The 19807-nt window shown below is 45.2% G+C and overlaps 1 protein-coding gene across 1 annotated transcript; it reads right to left on the minus strand.

Moving 5' to 3' along the window:
- Positions 1–4718: 4718 nt before the first annotated feature.
- Positions 4719–7674, minus strand: LOC311312575 (granzyme K-like; the record flags this gene model as incomplete). Its single annotated transcript, XM_084442536.1, has 6 exons — positions 4719–5090; positions 5433–5537; positions 6204–6371; positions 7139–7289; positions 7413–7560; positions 7662–7674. The coding sequence occupies 6 exons, from the start codon at positions 7672–7674 to the stop codon at positions 4908–4910; spliced, it is 768 nt and encodes a 255-aa protein (XP_084298662.1). The 3' UTR covers positions 4719–4907.
- Between the last annotated feature and the right edge of the window lie 12133 nt (positions 7675–19807).

A 19807-nucleotide genomic window follows, 5' to 3' on the forward strand; every position in this document is an offset into this window, starting at 1 on the left:
TGATTAAACATTATTTCTCATGAACATACATGTTCAGCCCTGCTCAACAATGGATGCTAGCTAGTTTGAGAAATTTAATGACTGTTTATTCTAAAACCTCTTTTTATTCCTTTATTTTCACAGAGAGTATTTGTGTGCGTGAGAGAAAATAACCCTTTGAAAGGCATCTGTATGATGCGTAGCCATTATCCAATTGGACCTGTGTAGCTACAACCTGTATGACTGAGTCTCATCAACACTACCCCCTGGATGGAGACGGGAGTGGGCGGAGCCTTGCTTCTCTCTGACACACAGGCCTGAAGCCTCACAATACTGTGGTCTGCCAGTCAGGCAGTCTGTAATCCAGGTCACCAGGGCGTGTCCACCTGCATTGTCCGTAGTTGTCCCCCCCAAAAAAATAAAAGCTGTATATTGTTGAAGGCACTTGATGATTCAAACATGATCACCACAGTGCTGCCAGCCCAAGCAGCAGAACCCGGTGTGTTGAACATTGAGCTATGGTGTGACTGAGTCTCTACAACTTCCTGCAGAAGTCCCCAGACGACTCTGTTATTGTTGGATGTGTGTAATAAGAGAAGGACAGTAGGAAAAACACAAAAGCCTAGTAGAGGACTTCATTGGATGGTGTGTGCAGAATCACCTGCAGTTCGAGGTGGGGAAGACCAGCGAGTTTGTGGTTGACTTCTGGAGGAAGAAGGCTTCGCTGACCTCTGTTTCCACTGATGTGGTCCATACAAGTACCTACGGTGTAGGGGTGCACTTGGACAACAGACTGAATGGGGGCCCAAGCAGACTCTACTTCCTGAGGAGACCCAGGTCCTTTGATGTGTAGAATAATGCTCAACATGGACAGTACCAGTATGTTGTAGCGAGTAAATGATAAATGGACTGCACTTGTATAGAGCTTTTATCCAAAGCGCTTTACAATGAAAGCCTTTCATTCACCCACTCACACACACATACACACACCAATGGTGGCAGCTGCCATGTAAGGTGCTAGCCCGCTCATTGGGAGCAACGGGGTTCAGTGTCTTGCCCAAGGACACTTCGACATGGCACCAGGAGGAGCCGGGATTCGAGCCACCTACCCTACCATTGGATGACCCGCTCTACTTCGAGAGTTACAGCCACCCCTATGAGTGTCGTCTTCTTTGCGGCTGTGTGCTTGGGCAGCGGTAAGGCAGTAGACGCCCACAGGGTGAACAAACCGATCTGGAGGTCTGTACTGGGGTTACAGCCCCTGGACTCAGCAACAATAGGTGCAAAGAGAAGAACGAAGGCCAAACTGCAGGCCATCATGGAGAATGTCTCCCACCCTCTACGTCAGGGTTTCCCAACCTGGGGTCCGGGCCCCCCTTAGGGTGGCGCCAACAATTGCAGGGGCGGGCTCCAGGCCTCAAACAATTTGAGGCCTTAATATTAGCTAGACAAATATTTGTCAAAGAATCATGTTATTGACGTCACACAGCAATTTTAACAAGATACACAAAATGCGCAAATTCCATCAGGTGTAAGTGGGGGGCTCTGGGGAAGAAAGGTTGGGAACCCCTGCTCTACGTGACACTGGTCAGGCAGAGGAGCACCCTCAGCTGCAGACTGGTTCTACAGCGGTGCTCAACGGAGCGCTTCCTCCCGGGTCCTACCTCCCAGCTGCCATCAGGGGGTTCGACGCATCCCCTGACCGGCTGGACCTGAGACAGCTTGGAGGGAGACAGTTTTGGTGCCCAAACGTTTTGAATTGACAGCTTACAGTTCACTTATTATTTATCAACATGGCATACTCCTTATTTGATTTGACTGACACTGTGATATTGCACACTCGTGTACAGTTTGAGATTATAGACTTTGTTGTGGGTTGTAACTGTGGGACTTTATAGACAGGTGTGTGTGCCATTCCCAATCATGTCCAATCAATTGAATTGACTACAGGTGGACTCCAATCTAGTTGTACAACATCTCAAGGTTGATGAGTAGAAACAGGACGCACCTGAGCTCAATTTTGAGTGGTATAGGGCTTGGGAAAATGTAGTCCCAGACACGACCATCTTGTTTCTACACAGGTGTATCTATTTGTCTGATTGGCTCTACTGCATAGAATCCTATGCAATCAGGATACACCTGTGTAGAAACAAGATGGTGTGGGACTACATTTTCCCAAGCCCTATAGGAAAGGGAGTGAATACTTATGATATTTTAGTATTTTTAATACAATTGCAAACATATCATTAGGGGTATTGTGTGTAGATTGATGAGAAAAAAAGAATGCAATCAATTTTGTTATAAGGCTGTAACATAACAAAATGTGAACAAAGTGAAGGGGTGTGAGTACTGGGCTTTCCGGATGCGCTGTAAATTAGACCCTGATTGTGCCATTTTGTTGTCCTTACTGCTGTAACACAACCGTTTCTCTCCGGGGATAAATAAAGTAGCACCAGCACCAGCCTCTGCTAGGTCGGAGCTGCAGCCTCTGTCATGGTGCCAGAGGGGCGGTGTATGAAGTATGGGAGTCGCAGCGAGGCACTGGATGCCCCCTGCTGTGTTGCTGCCACTATCAGCCCAGCCCAAAATAGCAACGTATTTCATCACGTTGGAAATGTTCTGTCTGTTCTCTTTACGGCTCTTGAGTGTTTAAAACTTGATGTGGGCACGATATGTGCAATCACAGTCATTTATTCACATCGTGCATTCGTTCCAGGCTCTGTTGAAGTGTCAGACGCTCTCTGGGATTCTCTCTCTCTTTCCAGTAGAGGGCGCTAGTGCTCCGTACCTCCACACTGTCCTTTCATTGATCTCCATCAGTTCTGGAAAGATCAAATAGATATCTCAGAGCTGTGTGTGTGTGTAGGTGTTTGTGTGTTTATCTGTGTGTGTCTCAGTGAGATATAAACGCCTTTCTTTCACTACTCTCCAGACCTCTGGCCATGGCCCCTAGCACTCAGCTCGACTGAACTCCCAACAGTGAAGTCACGCACACACACACGCACACACACACGCACACACACACACACACACACACACACACACACACACATAAACACACCAAGTCCCACACTGCATATTCCTCACATACACACATAAAAACAATCCACACACCAAAGTCACACAGGGCAAGGCTCTCTCTCTCTCTCACACACACAGACAGACAGACACACACACACACACACATACTCACGCACGCACGCACACACATCAAGTCCCACACCGCATATTCCTCAAATACACACATAAAAACAATCCAAACAAGTCACACAGGGCAAGGCTCTCTCTCTCTCTCACACACACACACACACACCAAGTCCCTCCCACACAAACACAAATAAACACACACCTCACAGGAAGAAGGTCTGGGCCTTTCTGTGTGGAGTTTGCATGTTCTCCCCGTGTTTGCAAGGGTTTCCTCCCCAAGAACCCAATACAGAAAGCATGCAGAAGAACAAAGGCTTATCTGGCCACCCTCTGGAATATCTGTCTGCAGACCATACAGGCTCTTATCAGTACCACTTCAGTAAGGCAGGAAAATTAGGAGCAACTCAAGTGATAGAGAGAAAGAGAGAACAAAGGAAGAGAAGTCTCTCCACTCTTGTAGCCCTCCAGTCCTCATCAGAAACCCCTCCCACTCCTAGCAAGCTGAGATCACATTTGATTGGCTGAGGTTTCAAGGTTTTCTTTTTACCTAATTCATATCTCCTTTCATTTTCTGTTGAAATGTGCTGTTGAAATTACCCAGTGTAATTTTGAAGGGAACATTACATTTTACTGTAAAATAATGTTAAGGCCTTTAGGTTTCTAAATTCAAGGACTGAGAATGGCGGTGGTGTGTTTGTATGTGTGTGCCTGTTGATTGTCCATAGAACCATACATTCAATCACAAGATCAGATTTATGTGATGTAGAATGGTGTCTTTAGTAGATATCTTATCAGTCAGTGCTACAATCTGTTATTATAATTGATAGAAGTGTGTGTGTGTGTGTGTGTGTGTGTGTGTGTGTGTGTGTGTGTGTGTGCGCGCGTATCAGTGGTGGTAAACTGGCTAGCTGCAGGGCAGTGCATTAATCACACACACAAACACAAAAACACACACACAGGAAATTACATTGTTTAACGAGATTAACAGAGATACTGTAGATACAAACATTCAAAACAATCGTTGCGTTCACTCTTCACTTTTGAAATTAGAGGCAGAAAGAAACATTTCTACAAAGCAAGCTGTGAACCTACAGGCTAGTTCAGGGTCATGTTTGTATTTCATACCAGGGGGGTTCGACCAGCCCTGGATCAACTACACTGATCAATTAACCAATCACCATAGACCAAGCATCAAGAAAAATAAATCAAGTTCACCTTGAGTAAATAAAAGGCTACTTAATCTCTGTCTGGAGGGTGCAGCAGAGCAGATTCCACATTACATTAAGTGCACCCCAGGTCTGGATGATCTACAGTCGGCTGTGTGCTCTTTGACCAGCTGGTGGATGGTACACAGTAGGCTCCGCGTTACATTAGAAAAGATAAATCAAGCGCACTCCAAATCTGCATGGAACAGACTCAACATTATAGGAACGGTTAATCAAGCCCGTCCAACGTCTGGATGGAACACAGTCAGCTCCATGCACTAAATAATATAACGTTAGGGGATGTAAACCAAGTGCACCCCAGGTTTGGATAAAGCACAGTAGGCTCGACATTACTTTAGGAAAGATAAGTCCCACTAAAGATTTGGAAAGATAAATCACATTACATCAAGATGCGTTAAGTGCGCCCCAGGTCTGGGTGGCAGTCGGCATTACATCAGAAAAGTTTACCGAGTGTGTCCAAGATCTGGAGGAGCTACAGTCAGCTCTGTGCTCTTTGACCAGCCGAGACTCTGCGTTACATTAGCAGAGATACTGTAAATCAAGTGCCCTCGCCCATTACAGTATGATGACACCGCTGGTTCCCGTGGTTTGGCCCTTGAGGGTCTTGTGGACCCAGGAGAGGTGTCGCTTGGAGAGGAGCGTGTAAACGCCGGGCTTCTTAGGGTCTCCACAGCCTTTGCCGCCAGAGACCACGCCCACCAGGGCTTTACCACACTCCAGCGGCCCGCCGGAGTCCCCCTGGAGATGACATACACACACACACACACATAAATACACACGCACACACACACGCACATAAATACACACGCACACACACACGCACACATAAATACACACGCACACACACATAAATACACACGCACACACACACATAAATACACACGCATACACACACAGGTACACACATTAATACACATAAATACACACACACATACACACATAAATACAGTACACATAAATACACATGCACACCACACACACACACACACACACACACACACAGGCACACATAGCTGATGTAAATCCTACAGGAGATACGATATCAGGCCAATGAGGCGTGGTCAGTTTTGTCTGGTTTACCATACAGGCGTCCGCCTGCGTCTTCTTGTTCGCAGCACAGAGCATGTCCTCAGTGATGACAGGCTTGTTGTTGTAGTAGCAGCTACACAACTCTCTGTCCACCACCTCACAGAAAAAACACACACCGTTATTAATTAATTATTAATCTGAAGTGTCACAAAATGATGTCCTCAGATGACTCTCTATTTAACTTTCATGTAACCAGGAAGGGGAATTAATTGAAAACACATTATTACAGTAGGGGAGCCCATTAAGATCAAAGTCTGATTTACAATGTTTCCCTGGTTACAAATTAACAAGTGTGGTGGTTGTAGACGCAGCTACAAAACTCCTCCACCCCACAGCAAAAGCATACCTGTCTGACAGATAACACCTGTAACAGCTGTGCATTGGTGAATTTAATGGAAACTTACACAGTTGTAACAAGCATAACAAACATGCACTGTTACACCTCTGCTACCAGTTACATGCTGTTATAACCACAACACTTGTTACATTCTACTGTAATTAAACATGTGAATGTACTGTAACAGGTGTTGTGTAATAGAATGCTGTATTTGGGGGGTATTGTGCCATGTGTCTATCCCAGTAATGTATGTGTGAGCTTCCGTTTAATGTGTTTCTGGCATCACAGGAAGGAACTCCATGCAAATGGACAATACATTATTTCATATATTGTTACGTGCATTTCACGGAAATGTCCTGAGGAGATTGCATCTATTGTGTTCAACATTCAGTTTAAGAGTACAAAACAACACAGTATAAACTCACCTCCACCACCGCTTCTCTCAGAACATCTGATCCGTTTTTGTCGGTGGCTTTTATCGCGCCCCACCCCGTCACCTGACACTCGGTGCCGCTGCGCAAGTCTTTGCCAGGCTTCTTAGGGACCTCTTTGACTCGGATGGTCTTTTTGTCGGCCTTGACCTTGCGAATCAGCTGAGGGGAGGAACGCAGACGGGTTAAGATTAGAGGTTTACTGTAACATAGCTCCGGGTTTGGGGGCCTCAGACTAGGCCTGCCGCGCTGGAAGCTCGAGAAACTGGTCGAGCGGCAGAGAGGTTTGGGTTACCGTTCAGAAGGCTGGCGGTTCAAACCCCGTTTTGTTACATTAGGTACGCTACCGCTGGGCATGGGATTTAACACTCTGAGGGGCGAATTCACTAAAGCGGAATTGCGGCCGTTAATTGGGGAAACATAGGACCCAGGGAACATAGAACCCTTTTTCAGGGGGAACATAGGACCCGGGGAGCATAGAACCTGGGGAATATAGGACCCGGGGAACATAGAACCCTTTTTGGGGGGGAACATAGGACCTGGGGAACATAGGACCCGGGGAATATAGGGATGAACCCAATGCGATGAGGAAGGCAACGCAGTTAACACCGTATTTCCCCCTTTGCGAGGGCTTTGTGAATAGCAAAGGTTATTTTTGACTTATTTGCACAGGTTTTGCGTCAGGAAAAGCTGCGCAATCCTTTAGTGAATTCGCCCCTGAATGTTCATGTGAAAGTGGGCAAAATGGACACTGCCGTCAGTTGAAGAGCCAGTGAATATTCTGCATATTCATGTCAACAAGTTCAGGGTATTGAGATCTCAATCGCCTCATCATCTTCACAAATCTTTATTTCTTCGACTAGCCTGGAAAGGGGACGTGTAAAATACATAGGCTATATATTTTAGGAAATTACAAATTACAAATGCACCTTGATCAGCATGATGTCATCGGTTAGTTTGACGTTGTCGAAGGTCGAAGGTATGAACCAGCGCTCTACGGCCACACGCCTGGTCCCCTCCTTCTTCAGAGAGTGGGCCCCCAGCAGCACAGTCACAGCCGTTACATCGCCCCCTAGTGACCTGGCCCAGACAACACAGAGTTCTCTCAGAGCTAGTGGGTTCCACCTCTTGCAGTGTGAGGCGGTTAGATCTCAGGGTTAGAACTCAGGGGTCTAGTGCAGAGTAGTTCTCTGAGACACCCACCTCTGGCAGTGTGCAGCCGTGAGAACCCACTGTTCATTGATCAGGGTTCCACCACAGACATGCTGCTTATTGGCCTGCAGGGATGCCATCCAGGGCCTGGAGTGAGGCTTGACCACATGACCTCCCACAATCGACACCGCTGAGCATGCTGGGACAGAGGACAGAAAACATGACCTTTCGGGTTACCATGGCTATAGTCCCATCAGAATTATAATAGCCATGAACACATGCTCTTCCGTCACCACATACTTCTCTTACACATTTTCACATTTCACATTTTTTGTCGTTTAGCAGACACTTTTATCCAAAACAACTTGGTGTTGGCACTATATTATGCTCTCAGTCACTTGTTTAGGCAGGAGATGAGTTATTGCAAGTAGTAGTACACTGACTTCCTATTGTACATTAAATGCAATTATTGTAAGTCGCTCTGGATAAAAGCATCTGCTAAATAGCTGTAATGAAATGTACTGTAATGTACATATAATATACAGAGTAATTAACAGCAACAACTACTGTCAAAAAAAAGACTGCTATAGAATAATCCAGAACAATTATGTAAAACTTTTCAGGTGTGTATGGTTCCAGGTAGGACCCTCTTCAGGTCAAAAAGAGCCGTAAGGGTTCCAAACAGCACCTTAAAGAGTTAAATCTGGAAGCCTTTTCAGATGCTTCTTCTATGGTTTTAAATTGCCTAGTTTTCAAGTGTAGCTTTGTGTGGGGAGAGTCTAGGATGTCATAACCTGTTCTATGAACGCATGCAGACAGCCAAGTGGAAACACAAAGAGATCATTGTTACCTGATAACTTCAAAATACCGGAGATTAAGAGGGCACTGTTTACTAGAGCTCCCAGCAACTGCATATCTTCTCGGGACGTCTACTCAGGCTCGCTCCTTCTGATTCAACAAGCTACAGGAAACCAGCCTGCATAAGAACAAACCTGTATAGCCTAGTACATGTTCAGAGGGTAGGCAGGAAGTGTGTGTGGGGGGTCGTTTTAGTTGTTTGTTTGTTTTTTTGTGGTTTGGAGATGTCCTGTGAATGTCATCCACCCTGACAGCACCTTGGGTTTCACATCTTTGCAAAAATGAAAGATGTTTTGTGGTTGTTCTTCCCTTCCTAACTGTCAGTTAGAACCTCTTTACAAGGTGCAAGTTTGAGAAGGAGAGAGACGGATCCTTTTTTTTTATAATATCAGCTGAAAATCGATCTCAGCTTTACAGTAAGACAGCCTAAGCTCTGAGTCAGTCTTCTCCTTTTCCTTTCATCCAGAAAATGCTGATTTGCAAATGATTTTAGCTGGTCAAAATAAATATCATGCTAAATAGCTACAGTACTATGTACAATATACAGGAACTGAAAGCAGTAAAATCTATTGAGATGATATGCAAATGTACTTCACGATAAGCAGTTAAAAGAAAAAGGTTGTTTTTAAATAAATAAATAAAAAAGCCCCTATGCTAAATACTATCTAGAATATAGAGGAACTGCACACAGTATAATTTATTGAAATTATATGCAAATTATCACAAGCGGTTACATAAAAGAAAATATAATATGCAAATCAGCTACACAATAAGCAGTTAACAGAAAACATGACATGCAAATGAGCTACACAGTAGGGAAACATTTAAAAAGAAATATAATGCTACATATTGTGTAAAATATGCAAAAAAAAGTAAGTGGTAAAATGAATGGAAACAATCAACATTAAATTGCACAAAAGCCATCAAACCCATGGAATAAGATGTGTACGATGTAGACTAGGGAATAATAATACATGATTCGTATGATTCTTCATCTGTCAAATCACAGCTGGGGAGCATCCTAAATGGGCCTTAGCTCATGAATGTGTAGGGCAGAAAAACAGCTGGAGAGAGATAGAGAGAGAGAGAGGGACAGAGAGAGAGAGAGATAGAGAGAGAGAGATAGAAAGAGAGAGAGAGACCAGCCTAGATTTACCAAAATGAGAAAAACATCAGTTGGAAGCCCTGCATGCAAAATTGTGCAAAAACATACTAAAGGTTCACAGAGACACAGTCAATAATGCATGCAGATCAGAACTTGGACAATACCCTTAAATTATAAAAATTCAAAAGACAGCCATCAAATTTTACAAACATCAAGTGACCCCCACTCCTACCACTACTACAAAGCCCTCCATTACCAAGAGTTAAACAAACATAAGAGTCCCCTCTGCCAGCTGGTCCTGAAGCTCTGCCCACAAACATCAGGGCTTCAGGACAAACACCAATCAATCTGGCCCAACCAAATCATCTCAAAACAAAAAGAAAATTATATCAAATATTAGAACAAAACCACCAAATCACAAAATAAACTAGAAAGTACATTTCCTGGAGAAAATGTGAGGTGGGCTAGCTGCTGCAGCTGTATGTAACAGCTACTGCTAGTACTACTATGGACCAGACAATCTCCATGCACCCACCGGCGAAGACCGTGTGTCTCTAGCCCACTCAGGGGCTGAATTGTGGCGTCCGTGGCGTGGTGGCGAGACTCCGCCCCCTCAGGTCAGAGCTGGTCGGGGACAGTGTACCCCTCTCCGGGCCACCTACCCACCCGCACCGGTGAAAACCGTGTCTCTAGCCCACTCAGGGGCTGAGTTGTGGGGCCTGTGGCGTGGAGAGTGGCGTGGTGGTGAGACTCCACCCCCTCAGGTCAGAGCTGGTCGGGGGCAGTGCAATGACCTCTGGGCAATCTCTATGCACCCACCGGCGAAGACCGTGTGTCTCTAGCCCACTCAGAGGCTGAGTTGTGGGGCCTGTGGCGCGGATAGTGGTGTGGTGGTGAGACTGATTCACTTCAATGTAAAGGAATGCCGGATTCAGACAGTTTTCTCTCAAAAAGTATAAATGTTACAGCTTAGATATTGACAGAGTAGGAATCCTGGGAACTTGCTGAACATTTTCATGTATAATAATCTGTATAGCTTAAAAACTGTAGCCATGGCGACAAGTTAGAACCGGGCCAGGTCGAGCCTGGCTTATGTGTGTTGGCTAGCTTGTTTCTGTGCGGGACTGGTAGGACGGTAATGTCTGATAAATAAAGATGGGTCTTGTGACCTGGACACATCAGTTCCAATGCTTCCAATGCTAATCCAGCACAATGAGAGCAGGATAGCCAGTAAGCTCATGGGCTCACAACAACTAGCAGCAGATTCCATAACATTAATGGTAGTGGTCAGTGGCTAAAGCAGTTACACTGATGATTCCTGTAATGTTAGCTATTTTGCTGCAATGGGTTCAACTTTTGTTTCTGGATAAAGGTCATGACTTGCTGTTCACTTCCCTTTAGGTGGTGAATAAGTAGACCCAGGACACAGTGGGTTATTTGGACATAACTCTAACTACTAGGATCTTGATATTATATTGATATAAAGATATGAAAGTCTATTTTAACAAATGCTGGGTTTTGAAGCCTCGGCGCTACCAATAAATAACTTATTTAGACGCGTCCGCGTCCGACGCGTCTGTCCGAGTGAAATTATTTTTCCGAGGTAATCTTCTTCTGTGGTGGTGGCGGTGCTTTGAAGCTTCAACCCAGCATTTGTTAAAATAGACACTTTTGCTTAGGTAAGTGAAGTTTCATGTTTATCTGACACTTGTAAATATGAGCGCCTCTCCTAACTAGGCCGACACCAATTTATTTTGACGGCAAAGTGAATCGACCAGCAAAGGACTGTTTTGCATGAGCGAGCGGAATGCGACAACGGGACTGAGAAGGGCTACATTTCAACCAGACATTCCAGTGAAACCAGGTAGTCAAAATAACTTACCTGATATAAAATGGCCACTCTAAAAACATCAAGTTACTGAACATTCCACCAGCAGCTTCAATGGCACAACAATTACTATTAAAAGTTAAATGACTAAAAAACTATTTAAAAAAATATAAAAAATCTGAATAAGTCCAGGAAACAGCTAAACATCATGAACATTTTAAAGTTTGAATGAAGTTTCTAGCACAAAGTATGAAGAAAAAACTGGGGAGAACAATAAGTAAGAAAGAAAGAAATAGTGGGAATATTACAACTTGGGCTAGCTTCTACAAGCTAACCTAGCAACCTAATTAGAATCCTATGAGACCCTAAACAGAGAGTATACAGTGGCAAGATACCTGACTGCTGTGACTGATAGAAAACTGCAAAAAACGAGGCTCATAACAAATTCCTTATGAAGGCTGTTGCCATGCATTATTTTTCTTAAATGCACGGCAACAGCCTTCATAAGGAATTTGTTAAGAGCCTTGGAGTGACGGGGCAACCACTTGGCCCGGGGTAGCAGAGCATAGTGGTCGGGAACGGGTGGTGGTCTTGACCATGGCCTGGAGGTAGGAGGGAGCTGTCCCTTTCATTGCCCTCTAGGCTAGTACCTGCGTTTTAAACTGGATGTGAGCTGCTACAGGGAGCCAGTGTAGCGAACGCCTCGATGTGACACACACTCTCTCCTCGGTCTCATTGTAGCCGTTTTACATCGGACTCAGCGGGCGTCGATGTGGTGGGGTACCTCAGACTTTTGGGGCACTCGACGAGGTGCCGGCATACGGTCAGACAGACAGAGAGAGTAGAAAAGAGGGATGAGAGAAAGAGATGAGAGTAGAGGAGAGATGGGATAGAGAGAATGCAAAGTGAGAAGAGAAAGAGAGAGAAGGGAGGGAGGGGAAGACAAACAGAGAGATGACACGGACAAACAGAGAGATGAGCATGTCTCTTCCCGCCGACCCCTCCAACCCCCTCCTCACCCCAACTGCTCAGACGGATGGTGCAGATGAGGTAGCCCCGCCCTCGCCTTCCTGTATCAGCTCCTCACACCTCGTTTGTTTGTTCGAGTCCCCCCGCCACAACGCCTCTGCAGAACAGAGGGTGAGCCCACCACTTCCTGTCAACACTGTGTGAGAGAAACGCTGCTGGTCCGTCTCCCCGGAGGTGTTCATAAAACCCCTAAATGTCAGACAGAATAAATGTCAGAAAGATTACGCTGTTTCTCTGTGAGACGATGCTGTTATTTTGAATGTAGTAGAGTGGTGCAGAAACAGGTGATGTACAGTACGAAGCAAGGAGGGAGGAGGCTAGGGGAAGAGAGAGGAGAGGAGGCAAGGAGAGAGGAGGCTAGGAGAGAAGAGGAGAGCAGGCTGTGATGAAGCTATAGGAAGCAAGGGGAGGAGACAAGGATTTGAGAGCATACTTGAACCTCAGAGCCTCATCCTGTTGATAGAAGCTCTCCCCTCAGTCCTCATTACTGTAAGACAATGTTATACATGTAAGGTGCCCCCGAGTGGTGAGAGCAAGTCTTTATCAAACCCAAAAAACGTCTCTCATCTCTCTAGGGGATGATATTTCTAACACTAGTTTCCTTTCTCTAGGCTATTCCTCCCAGGGCCAAACCTGTAGCAAGGAGAGACCTGTAGCGCTATCATGCGCCGGTTTCTCCAATAGCTGAGCTCCACTTCCAACGAGCTCGGCACCAGCACAGGATCTAGATGGTTATAATAAATGGAATAGATTTTGTGAGGGCATCTCCAAGTCTTACGAGACTGTGGGTCGCCCTCTATCTGGGGCTGTTTGGGCACACTCTACGAGGGGCGTGGCCACGTCAGTTGCCCTGTTCAATGGAGTAGCCTCGCATCACCAGTCTCTCCTCGGGGAGAAGAGCCTGGTATCTATTTACTTCACAGCCTTAAGCCCGCCCCATCATCCGGCTCGAGCCTGTAGAGCCCGCCTCCAACATCCGCTTGCTTTATTTTTCCTTAACCAGTAGTTCTCCTCGCCTCTTCTTTTACAATTTTCGGCGGTGTTATGCCTGGTGATGCCATCGCGAATGTTATCTACTCGAAATTTCACCATGTGCAGCCTACAGTAAAAACATTACAACAACTGTTTCTCAACTCTTCCGGTCCAGACTGGATGATTATGCGATGCGTCATCACACTTCCGCTCTAGACCGGCGAAACAACACCGAACGAGAAAGACCCCAGACTATCAATGGAGTGTCTGTGGTGGACAATTGTGCGGCGGCGACTTGGTCGTCACCGTCTCTTTTTGTCCGCTATTATCTTTTATCCATGTCGTCTGTCTCTGTGGCGTCGTCTGTGCTGGGCACAGCTGCCAGCGGGAATCCACGTTAGACATGATGGTCTAGGGCGGGGCCGCTGGGTGAGTGGCGGTCTGCTCTTGTCCCTTTGGGGCTGGGAGAGACTCGGACGGTGTAACCGCTCTCCCCTCACACGTCTTTCCTTGCCCTCAGCTGTGATAAGCTAAGTGCGGCAGGTAAGGGCCAGTGCTTGGGTTGGGCCAACATTTGGTATGGTCTCACCTTGGAGCCCTGGCTTGTGTCCTGGCTGGCCAGTTCTTATGGGTCCAGCAAGAGTGTATGATGCGGTCGTGAAGCTCCGCTTATTCAAATAGGAACTTGCCCTGTGGGGCGGAGCTCCACGAGATAGAGCAACGGTTACATATTGTAACTCTAGTTCCATGAGTGGAGCGGAGCCCCACAGGGCGCAGACTTTGCTGAGCCCACAGTCTGCTCGCTGAAAGTTTCAGCTAGCAGCAGATGTGCAGAAGCCCGCTTATACAGTGGTGCACCAGACCTGGTTGGGCACAGGTGCGTGTATGTTTTTTTTTCTTCAGTCATTCTAGCTGTAGGGTTTCTCAAGTCAATAGGAGTTTGCCCTCTCGGGCTTCTCTCCACTCATAGAACTAGGGTTACAATACGTAACCGTTGTTCCGGTCCAGTCTGGCTCCAGTCACGATTCTAGCAGCACAGTTGTGGACGAATTGAAGGTTATTGAGGGCAATGTTAGTGCAGCTGGATCAAAGTGTGCTGCAGTAATCCAAATCTGAACGTGACCAAGGCAAGGATCAGTATCCTGTGGTGACAGGAGGTGAGACAGGCGGTTCTCTCTCCATCAGGTCTCTCTCTGCCTCTCTGCAGCTGAATAGTAGGGGCACTCTGAGCATGGGGGGCTCAAAATGGGTTTGATCAGAGTAGCTGGAGTGGTTTGCTACTCTTTGATCTCAGCATTACCTCTACTGTACCTTCACTTTCTCATCTCCTCTCGGTGCGTCCATAGAGGTAAAAAATAGAGATACACAAAAAAAAAAAAATTGTTTGATTAGAGTGAAATTGGAGAACATCTGCAGGTTCTCTCTCCCTCCCGTGTTATCTCTCTGTCTCTCTCTCTCTCTTTCTCTCTCTCTCTCTCTCTTTCTCTCTCTCTCTATCCATTTGGACCTCATCCTGACTGAAACAAATTTACATATACTCCATTCTAGTGGGGATTGATATCCGTATCCTCTCAACCAAATTAGATAAAAGACCAGGCTACTTACATACATTATTAGCTGACAGCCATGCTGAAGTATACTGGAGGCCCACATTCATCTGTTTGGCTACCGCTGGAGAGCAGAAGGCTCATCTTCAAACAGCCGTAGTGGCTGATTCATCATCTGTTCCAGCACACACCAACATGCACGCACGCACGCACACACACACACACACACACACACACACACACACACACACACACACACACACACACTGTGTGTCTGTGTTTATTTGTGTGTGTGTGTGTGTGTGTGTGTATGTGTGTGTATGTGTGTGTGTGTGTCGGGGGGGGGATTACCGAGTTTGTGGGTGTTCTTTTCAGTCAATTCAAAAGGCCTTGGGGAAGAGAGCTGCTATAGGATGTGTACTGTATGTGTGTATGCCTCCATATGTGTGTGTGTGTGTGTGTGCGTGCCTGTTCGAAATTGTTCACGCATGCTTGCGCATGCATGAGCATAGCAGTATGGCTTTTAGAATACAATAGAATATCCCGTTTATTTGCCATATTTAACCAGTACCGGTACAGGAATTCTTGTCATCGCTTGTCCTTACATTATCGTATTCCTCATCTGTCAGTATCATCCTCATCTACTTATCCCATCCAATCATGCATGACTGTGTCTGTGTCCATGATATAGGCAGTGTAATCCAAGTCTACGTGTCAAGTGATCAGCTACTGGTCCAGAGGGAGGGGTGATAGGTCAACGGGGATTGGGGAGAGGTGTCAGCGAGGGCAGGGGAGTGGGATTGAGAGACTGGTCCATTAGAATAGAACAGTCGCAGGGTGGGGGAGGGTTAACTCCCCCAGACAGAGAGGGGTGGTGGGCACATCTGTCCCAGGGGTGTCTTCAGTGTCAGTCTACTGCAGCTGTTGCGCTGGTGGACTACGTCAAGAAAGAAGCTGTTGTGGAACCTTTACTTCGCGAGCCTGATGCTCAGCCATCTTCCGTTTCTCCGGCGAGATGGTGCGAACAGGTGGTAGAGGGGGCGGTTGGTGTTTTCGTGATGGAAATGTCCTTCCTGCGGCAGCATTGTTTGTAGAGATCCTCATTAGCTGGGAGCTACACACCGATGACCCTCTGCCCTGTCGTCATCTCCAGTCAGGACGTTTTCGATGATGCTGCGGTAGAAGTTCGTGTTTGTGTGCTCATGTGTTTGCGTGCTCATGTGTTTGCGTGCTCATGTTTTTGCGTGCTCATGTGTTTGCGTGCTCATGTGTTTGCGTGCTTATGTGTTTGCGTGCTCATGTGTTTGCGTGCTCATGCCCCAGCTCCGCGGATCACCTCTGTGTTGTGTGTCCAGGTCAAGTCATTAGAGATCTGTATCCCTAGGAATTTAAAGTGGCTCTTCCTCTCCACTTCCTCCCTGTTGATGATTTGTAATTTGTAATCCCTTTTTATTATTATGTATGTATAGGGCATTGTATTCTTTATTATTTGATTTATTCATTATAATTAATTTAGTAAATATAGTTTTATCAAAGTTCCAGAGCCAATCGTTCCAAGTGCTGTAGGCTATAGTTGTACATTGATCTCCCAGGGCTCAGTATTTCAAAACATAATCTGGATACAGATTTTGTAATCCCTTTTTTTGCTATCCCAGATGATCTTGTAGGTTTTATCCTGGTTTTTCAAAGAATTTCCAGATATGATCCTTTTAATCTAGATACCACAAGAGCAGGATAACATAATCTAGATTTGCAGTCTGCGTTGGTCAATGTAATACAACATTTCATTGACACAGACACGTGAACATTTTGGAAAGTGTAAATCGTCATATTATTCACATTCATTTAGCTGCATTAATACACAATACATACAGTAGGCGAGAATTGCATAATTTGGGTCTGGTCATAACCATCTGTCTGGTCTAACTATTCTACCCTACAAAGGCAGAAGAATTTTTGGTTGAAAATGTGGACAAATATCTTGAGTCAATTGTGTTATTTTTTGGGGGAGAAAATAGTGGGTTGTCTTTCCCATAACCTCCAAGAGCGCAACAGAACCAAGGCAGAAGGCCTTAACATCAGTTAAATGTCTTTGTCTTGGCTTCACGGCGCTCTGAGTTGAGTTACTGTATGGTACTCTGCCTTTCTTTTGCTGTGCATCATATATTAAACTTATGTTCATATTACATTAAGCCTAATTGTGCCATGATTGCTAGATGTTATGAAGATGTTATCATTATTATTATACTGATTCAAGAGTCAAGATAGCTATGGGGCTCTGGAGAGGAAAGAAACTGAGAGAGCAGAGAAACATCTCTCTAGCTGAGGAGCAGATTAAACTGATCTTGCTTCAACAGAGGGAAACAAAACTTTGCATTTGCCTCTTAGAAGAGAGGCTGAAAGATGATGGCATTGCAGTTTCAGATGAAGATTTAGAAAATATTTTATCGGTTAATTATTTAATGGATGAATTAATATTATTGTTTTGGCATGGTCTATGGAAGGCTACTTTAATATGCAATCATTCTCACTCACCTCCTGGAGTCTGATAGATACCCCCGTGTCTGCTGTGGATGTCGTAGCATGTCCGTAGGATGTCCTCTCTCCTATGATGCTTTTTTAGCCTCTCTTACTCTGAAATGAAATTTAATGTAATGTATTGCTTTATAAATGTTCTTAGCCGGTAGACAAACATACTCCTGGAGCTTGCTCGATCGCCTTGTTGAGAGGGGTCAGGGAAGAATTTTTACAGCTCACTTATCTGGCCCCCGGGTGATTACTGTTTTTTTGCTTCCCTCTGGAATATGTAGAGAGTGGGTCGTATGCTCACCTCCCTTGTTCTCTGTAAAGTGCATTGTGTTGCCTCTGGGTATGAAATGCGCTATACAAATAAAGCTTTGATTGATTGATTGATTGATTGATTGATTGATTGATTGATTGATTGATCATTGAATAAAAGAATGATTAAATATGTTCCATGTATCCTACATGTCTCTACATCCACCTTGAATCCTTGCTTGATCCAACCTTCCAGAGAGATCAGAATAATCTTGATTTTTAGCATCAAAGCTATCCTAATCTCCACCTTAGAATATTGAAATACCCAGGAACAACATTTGTTCAGGATTCTGGGTAGGATTGTATTACCAAATCCATATCCCAATTTAGGAGGATCAGGATCACATATCCTGGTTTGAAATACCCAATTTTGAGATGTAATCCCATTCTGATCATTCTGATCCAGATTGAATGTTTTTAAATACTGGGCCCAGACGTCTACACTGTCCTAGGTGTTTTAAAGGAGAGTTGAAGCCTGGAGAATAACAGCAAATAAAATACACTTTTATTTCAACCAGCATGATAACACCAATGAAGTCCCAAAAGTTCCAAATCTGACGTGAATTAGGAACAGGGCAAAATGTACTTTATTTAAACTAGCTCTGATACCCATTGGAGCACTATGGACATCAACTAAAGTAAACTGTACATCTGCTATCTCTCCAGCTTAGTCCTTCCAATTAACCTATCTGCTAGTCTTGATAACCGCAGCAATCAGTAACTGACCATTTAGTCCATTATATGCCCATTTCCCCCCCAGAACATAGTGGACATGTGTTTGGCAAGTCCCGTCTGGCACGAGGTGATAGTTCAGTGTTTGTATCAGGGCAGCCACACTAATTTTTGGCAAAGCTGCAGCTCCTTGATGAGCAGGCTAGATAATTCTAGAGTAGGCAGCTGGGACGCTGGGGGCGGGGTTCTATTCGGAGCAGTATTTCTATTGGCTGGCAGTATTTTATGTTACTGTAAAATTAGCCAAAACTTAAATTGATTTAAAAATCTGACCGTATCATGGTCTGTCCGGGACCCCTACGAATACCCGGGCCAAATATGAATGCTGTCAGGCCGACGGTGTCCAAGGAAAGTCCGGATAGAGGGACGGACAGACAGACAGACAGACAGACAGACAGACAGACAGACAGACAGACAGACAGACAGACAGACAGACAGACAGGCCGAGGATAGCTCATTAATGTGTTGTTGATGGTTGTCTGGAAAGGCGAAGCTGTACAGAGTTGGATGAGACAGCCGACTGACCCTTTTTGTGAGGGATGGCCTTTCAGCACCTTGGGGAATAGCCTCCATTCATACTGTTCATTGGTGGAAAAATAGAAAGATTCAAAATAATTGGGTCTACAGGGCTGGTGAGGGTGTCAGGGTGTCTCTTCTCCTCAGATCTCTTCTCTGCCTCCCCTCTCCGTTCATGTCTTCTCTTCTCTCCCTTCCTCTATTATTCTCACCTTTTGGCCTCTACCCTCTTCCCTCCTTCTCTCCCTCATCCCGTCTCCTCTTCCCTTCTCCAGACCTCTCAGGTCGTCTGGCACAGGCCTGCTTTCTGTCCCCAGAGTCAAAACAAAACATGGAGAAGCAGCGTTCAGTGTTTATGCTCCACATATCTGGAACAAACTTCCAGAAAACTGCAGGTCTGTTGTGACTCTCAGTTCTTTCAAATCAAGACTGAAGACTTTTTTTTGCTTCTGCTTTTTATTAAATTAAATAATTATTCATTCATACACTGCACTGTGACTTTTATTCCTGTATTTTATTTTTCCTGCATTTTGTTTTAAATGTCCCTTTTTACATTTCGTTTTATATGACCTTTTATGTGTTTCTTGCACTTTGTCTCGATGGTTTTAATGTTTCATGTAAAGCACTTTGAATTGCCTTGTTGCTGAAATGTGCTATACAAATACATTTGCCTTGCCTAAATTTGCCTTGCCTTCTCCTCTCCCCTCTTCCCTTCTCCTCTCCTCTTTGCTCACCTTCTCTCCTCCCCTGCTTTCTCCTCTCCACCTCTTCTCCTCTCTTTTACACCTCTCCTCAGCAGCGGTTCAGAAGTAGCAGTGACAGTATTAAACCTGTTACTGCCCCCTGGAGGCTGCACACACAAACAGCAGCCAGATGAAATTAAACAGGAGTTCACTGACTATAGCTATCTAATATGTGTGTGTGTGTGTGTGTGTTTGTGTGTGTGTGTGTGTGTGTGTGTGTGTGTGTGCGTGCATGCGCTTACCTGTGTGCCTCTGTGTGTCCATGCATGTATACATGC

The sequence above is a fragment of the Borostomias antarcticus genome (assembly GCF_949987555.1).
Source record: "Borostomias antarcticus genome assembly, chromosome: 8".
Classification (NCBI taxonomy): Eukaryota; Metazoa; Chordata; class Actinopteri; order Stomiiformes; family Stomiidae; genus Borostomias; species Borostomias antarcticus.